This window comes from Coffea eugenioides, chromosome 4 (genome assembly GCF_003713205.1).
Source record: "Coffea eugenioides isolate CCC68of chromosome 4, Ceug_1.0, whole genome shotgun sequence".
In the NCBI taxonomy this organism is placed as follows: domain Eukaryota; kingdom Viridiplantae; phylum Streptophyta; class Magnoliopsida; order Gentianales; family Rubiaceae; genus Coffea; species Coffea eugenioides.
Genome location: NC_040038.1, coordinates 42,785,482 through 42,792,447, shown reverse-complemented (window position 1 = coordinate 42,792,447; position 6,966 = coordinate 42,785,482). Strand labels below are relative to the sequence as shown.

The 6,966-nt window shown below is 37.2% G+C and overlaps 1 protein-coding gene across 1 annotated transcript; it reads left to right on the top strand.

The window, feature by feature from the left end:
- Window positions 1–986: 986 nt before the first annotated feature.
- Window positions 987–6,751, top strand: LOC113768403 (dnaJ homolog subfamily B member 4-like). Its single transcript, XM_027312743.1, has 2 exons — window positions 987–1,803; window positions 6,038–6,751. The coding sequence occupies exons 1-2, from the start codon at window positions 1,139–1,141 to the stop codon at window positions 6,480–6,482; spliced, it is 1,110 nt and encodes a 369-aa protein (XP_027168544.1). The 5' UTR covers window positions 987–1,138; the 3' UTR covers window positions 6,483–6,751.
- The last annotated feature ends 215 nt before the right edge of the window (window positions 6,752–6,966 follow it).

Below are 6,966 nucleotides of genomic sequence, written 5' to 3'. Positions count from 1 at the left end.
CTTGTGTACCCTGAAATAAACTCTTTTTTTTTGTATAGTTTAGATGAAAAAATAAAAATTCTTTTGCCAACTAAAACAAACCAAAAAAAATCTTACCTGCCACTATATCTCCTTTTTTTTATAGGACCTCAATTTTTTCCCCCTTTTTTTGAAAAGATTAAGATTTCAGCACGATAATTTAACTCTTGATTCCTTGCACTTTCTGAATATTTTTTTTTTTTTGAATTTGATTAAGTAACTTATCTCTTTGTTATCATTTTTTCAAAAGAAAAAAGGCCTAATAATAAGTCAATGCCTCTTAAATCTCCAAAATAGATTGATAAGCAAAATTATAAAGAATTGATGACTAGACATTTAAGTAGTCACTTCTAAAGAGAAACTAAATTAATCCCATCAAAATTTTTTAATTTGATTTGGTGTCATAAGAAGTCTATTAAAATTACTCAAATATCTTAGCTAATGAAGAAAAATTTATAATCGCTAGTTTATTCTAAAAGAATGACATTGATACTCATATATTAATGATCCACTAACCAAATAAATTTTTTTGTTGTTTGTCAATCCCGAACATTATATGTAAAATAAAGTTTGTCAATTTCAACGACTATCAGTCTATAACATTCAGGAGAGAATTGTATTGGGTGATAAGTTAGAAAAAATTGTAAGTAAGAGATGTTGGATTTATAGCCTCTTACTTTTAACAAAAAAAAACTATAATGTTCAATAAAATTTTGTTCAATACTTTATATATGATGTCAATTTAACAAATATCTGTTCAAAATTTCAATTTTATGTTTAAAAAAGAAACGAATCAAATTTTGTTATAATATTCAAATTTGATTAAGAAGTTAAATCAAACTTAAATAAACAATTACGCGTACATAATAAGAAATCCAAACACTTACCAAAGTTTGCATAGAAAATCCCTAAAAACCAACCAAAAAAGACGAGAGACATTCCATTGAAATTTGCTGAAGGGTAAAAACCACCGCAAAAAAAACGGTGACATACTTCGCATCCCCGCCAAAGCCCCCACTTTCCACCGAATCCACCACCTCTTTCTCCGCCATCTTCTTCTTCTTCTTCTTCAAAGCTTCATAAAATCCCAGTAAAAAAAGAAAGGAAAGAAATCCCAGAAATGGGGGTGGATTATTACAATATATTGAAGGTAAATCGCAATGCAAGCGACGAGGATTTGAAGAAAGCGTACAGGCGATTAGCAATGATATGGCATCCCGACAAGAACCCTACCAGCAACAAGCAAGAAGCCGAGGCCAAATTCAAGCAAATTTCCGAAGCTTACGATGTTTTAAGCGACCCCCAGAAGCGGCAGATCTATGATCTTTACGGTGAAGAAGCCCTCAAATCCGGTCAAGTTCCTCCGCCGCCTCGTGGCAGTGGGCTCTATGCTAATAGGCCCCACCACCACCACCATAACCAGCAGCAGCATCCCAACCCGTCTTTCCGGTTTAATCCTCGGGATGCTGATGACATATATGCTGAACTGTTTGGGAATGAGACGAATGCTGGTGGTGGCGGTGGCGGTGGGAGTAGTAGCGGGAGGAGCGGTGGGGCTGGGAGGGAAAATGCTAGTAATAATGGGTATTTCTTTAGGAGTACTACAATGGGTGGCAGCAGCAGCAGCGGGGCTGGAAATGCTGGTGGCGGAGTGGGGACTTCTGGAGGTGGTGGGATGAGGAAGGAGGCCCCGGTGGAGACTGTTTTGATGTGTAGTTTGGAGGAGTTGTACAAAGGGTCTGTCAAAAAGCTGAAGATATCGAGGAGGATAATCGATCGGGCAGGGTACGTATACCTCAAGTTTATGTATTTTCTAGACAATACCGTGTCTCGGTTTTGCTTTGTCCAGTTGCATATTGAAAGATTCTGACTTTCTTGCATTTGACATTTTTGTGTTTTATGTATGTGGAAAGCTGAGTAAAGGTCATTTCTTGAAGATTGAAAGACAGAGTTTTAACTTAGGAATGTATATTGGCGTGATACCTGTAGTGATAGTTTTAGTGAACTTGGATTAGGAAAGAGTTTATAGATTGAAGGTTGGTTAAAAGCTTCAATTTCAAGGTATGCATGAATGAAATCATGCTATTCCACATTCTACATGTGGGTAATTGCAGAGATATTTGATGCATTAAGGATTCCTGGTTCTTTTAGTGATTCTTGATGACTAAAATAGTTGCAGAGCGTATTAAATCCTATAGTAGACTGTTAAATACCGTGAATATATCTATGACCAATTCTCTGTTTAAAGATGTTCTTAAGTTGGTGGAGTATTGTTAGAAAAAATGTGTAACCCTAAGTGCTTTTCAGATTTGTCAAGATCAGTATCTTTTCATATGTAATTGTTGTGGACTTCTTTAAATATTATGCAAATGAATGAAGTGCGTAGTGGACGTGAGATTGAAGAAATGTAGCCTATCATGATTATTTACGCTCTTATATAGGAAACCGACCGGTTAATAAAACCTTGTACCGGTTAATAAAACCCACCATCTTTCTTGTTCATTTAGTGTATAGTTGACATATTGGCTCTGTCTTAGGGACATTTATTGTCGGGCTGTTTGCTTGGATTTATGGGGGCAGCCATTTAGTACCTGCTGTAATGATTGCCATAAAAATTAGTTTAGTGAACTACACTGCCACATCTCTTGAAATCAAACAGCTCAAAGTGAAGAATGAGGAAAACCACTGTTTACATGGGCTTCTTTTCATTCCATTTTGGACTCCTATGCGTCCCCCCTCCCTTTTATTCACACATAGCTAACCTCAAAATCTAGAAGAAGAAAAAGAAAATGCTTGAACTGAATTCTAGCAAAGTTGCTTTTTTTTCACCTTTCTAATTTTTTATCTAAACCAGATTGGAGTATCCACTGATAAGACGCTAAAGAAGATCGGCAATTTTCCCTAAGTAAATGGCTGTTTCTCATGCGAATATCTTTTGCTTCTTTGTTGGCCAAACTTGTTTTCTGAAGTACCCCATCGAGGTTATATTGCATGATGTTTGTTAAAAATCTCTTTCTGGAAAATCTAGCAGCTTTTGTCGTGCTTCTGATTTGTTAATCTGGTAAATCATTTCCCCCTTCCCTTTTTTCTTGGTCTTTATCCTTCTTCATTTGCTAAACATTTTATTGGAACGTCTCCACTATCTCTTTTCTCCTTATTAGCATCTCAATATTGAATCTGATAAATCCAACAAGGTTTCTATACTAGTTCAGAATAATGACTTTTGAAGATCAGTTTGTTGTGTTTTATTCAGTGAGAATGAAAAAAGGGTAATAGAGTAATCTACCACTTGTAGCTTTTGGAGATCTCTGAAAGTGCTTCTCTAATTGGCTTCTGAACAAAGACAACTGATAAGTGCTTGAATTCTTAAAATCCAAAGAATATATGTGGAATACAGTCTTTACAACCAAGATCTCTTCTGCTTTAGCCTCTGCCCGCCCCACCAGGCTTTTTGCTTTAATTATAGTTGACAGATGCAATATTTAAAGATGAAGTATGATATCAAACTGAGATTGGAGAAAAAGTTTAGGTTTTGTAATGTTTGTCTTCCATAGAAAATGTATAGCAGCTGGCCAGAATTAAGGGGTTTTTTTTTTTCCTTTGGTTGCATTCCATAGAAATTTGCATCCGTATAGCTTGCTGAAAAGTTTCTTTGCATAATCTACCTAAAATAGGTTTATGGGATGGTTTTGACATTTATTTGTGGGACAAAATGTCTTTCACAACGAAATGAAGAATAGGAAGAATCATGATTGCGGTGTATCTTCTTACTTATTCGTCATAGTTTATTTTCCTGTAAGTTGGTCAAGAGTGACCAAAGATCATGTGGTTACTATTGCGATGCTGAATAATGTCTTAATTACAAACTTAGTAGGGTGATCTTAGGTCCCTGACAAAGGAGGAGAAAGATAATACTCTTGAAACCTTTCTTTTTCCAATGTCTAAGAAATGTCTAGCACAGAAGGTTTGCTAAAGATGTTATGCTTCAGATAGTTGATAACCAAATTGTGATGTGGGAGGATGGAGCTTAGGATTTATAATGATACAAATGTAAAAGATGTTAGGGTGTCTTTTCTTTTTCTAGATTTTTTTCATTCTACATGGTAGCAGCTAGTTCAGTGGCATCTATCTACCTTGAAAAGCTTCATTTCTACTGAAACTATGTTTAACCCTTACAAACGGAAGGATATACTGCATTCTTTGAATGCCATCTGAGCTTATTTCTGGTGGGATAAAAAAGCGAGAAACTGTCTGAGGATATAATGTGCATGACCCCATTGCACTATCATGCACTTGTTCACATTTAAGTTCGTACACCCAAGCTTTTTCTGGAAAGTCTGTAGAAATACCACTTAATGCAGGAATTAATTCCGGTGTATTGACTTTAGACCACATATCATTAGTTCAAGTTGGTAAAAAAAGAGTAGAACTAGTATAGTTTGTAAGTACATTGGATGACAAATGTGCGGTGGACAATGAGCTTTATTGTAAGTATCACAATTACATTAATTGTAACATCTACGACATTTGAAAATATGGAACTATAATGGGATAAGATTGAAAGTCCAGATGACCACAAGAAATAGGAGCGCCAATCAACTAATGCCACCAAAAACACAAATACAAGGGAAAACAACATTTTTCTGAGGCGTTAATGATGACACTTTACTGCTATATATTCTTTTGTAATTTAAGTTGCTAAAGAAGTAATTTCTAAATGAAAATAACTGTCAGTTGAGTTGCTTGCCTTACTGACAATGAGACATTGTAACTTCTCACACTAGTCATGCTATCAACTGAGTATCACTTGTGTCAACAAACATGTGGATGCAAGACATCTTTCTTTCCCTTGAATGATGCCCTGGAGCATGAAATTGGCTAAAGATCTTACATTTAGTTCTGTAAATATTGCTTGGAAAACTACATGATGCTGTAATTCTGTACTCCGTGATATTTGTGTTCCTTTTCATGAGCTGCCCAATGCTGTTGTTCTTTTTCCAATGCCAGATGTTGCTGCCATAGTCTCAGTTAAAATATAGTCAGTCTCCTGCCAAACAGAAAAAACAAATTCACGTAACCACCCTGGATAATAGTGGAACCTCCTATTTCACGCCTTTCTCACCTAAATTGCTCATCCCATATCAATCTCTCTGCTCAGACACCCCCTCATGGTTCACCTTTCTCCCCTGGATCAGACATTCTCATCATGCTCCCTGCCCCACTGAATCCCTCCCGCTTCCCACTTCTAAGAAGGTTCCAGCTCATTTCCTTCCTGTCTTTGCTTACTTCACCAGCTGTTCTGGTCACCTATCCATTCTCACCCTGCTCAATCTATCCCCTCCCCCCCCCCCCCCAACCAACAACTCCCTGCACCACTATGCTCCTGCTCTTCATGGAACTCTTTCGACAGACCACCTCCATGCGCCACTGTATCCCCTGCCTCTGTTCCTCCTCTCACTGTGCTTCTCTCAGACGTGCCATGCCCCCGCCTCAATCCTTCTCTATTCTTGCACAACTATCTTTACCTCTGGCTTCTTGCATGTTGATTAATTTCTGGAAATGGTTTCATATAACAGAATACCAAAATAAAAATATTTTGAAGGGACCACTTCTCTTAGGACCATGTATAACAGTTACCATACTAGTAAGTGACTTAAAATGGAAAAACATTGAAATCATCTTCTATTTTTGTTCTGAAGAAACAAACACAAAATGCTCATCACCAAATGCTTTTAGATATATTTCATGTAGTTATAAGTGGCGTTGTATGTTAAATTTTCATTGTTCGGGAACTCAAACCATTATTGATGAAACAGATCAACACCACTTTACCCTTTGATGTGCCTAATCCATAGCACTACAGAGGCACATTGTTTTGGGGAAAGCTTTGTCTGCAGTTGGAATAATATTTGCCAGTCATAGCTTGTCATAATTTTGAACATCGCATTGGTTGAATTCTTTCCTGGATGATCATTGTTCTGCTTTTATGTATCTTGATATGCACATAATTTGTCTGCAGTAAGTTTCGAAATCTGGAGGAGATCTTGACTGTTGATATAAAGCCTGGTTGGAAGAAGGGAACAAAAATAACTTTCCCTGAGAAGGGTAACCAGGAACCTGGTGTCATTCCAGCAGATCTTGTTTTTGTGGTTGATGAAAAGCCTCATTCTATTTATGTGAGGGATGGTAATGATCTAGTCGTTAATCAGGAGATAACTCTTCTGGAGTCCCTCACGGGAAAGAATCTGGAATTGACAACACTGGATGGTAGGAATCTCTTGATTCCGTTAACTGAGATCGTGAAACCAGGCTATGAGGTGACTATCCCTGATGAAGGGATGCCAATCTCAAAGGATCCTAGGAAGAAGGGAAATCTGAGGATCAAGATTGATGTTAAGTATCCATCAAGACTTTCAGATGCACAGAAAGCTGAATTGAGGAGAGTTTTGGGGCCCAGCTCATGACAACCCCTTTGCTTGCAAGCTTCAGGGATGACCAGATTAACACAGGTAGATAAGACAGTTGTGGGATGTACATAGAGTACAAATATTCACTTGAGGTGTGTGAATAGTAGGAAGAAAGCCTTATAGGGTGGATGGCAGGGTTACTGCCTTTTTGGGTTGTGTCATTAGATAATCAGTATTATTTTGTTCTTTGGCTGGAGCAGAATGGGACTGCTAATGTTTTTTAAGTGGGGGTCAGATGCTCTTAGAGAGAGAGAGAGAGAGAGAGAGAGAGATAAATTTATGGTCTATGAACATATTTAGACGAAGTGATACATGCTACATTTATATAAATTGTTCTTGTCTCAATTGTGAATTTTCACATTGATGATATTTGTATAAACTTCATCTAATCCTTTTTAAGCATGCAAGGTGCAAGACATACTTCCACAGATTTTATCTTTTCAGCAAATGACTTACTGATAAGGTTGTACGACATTGTCAC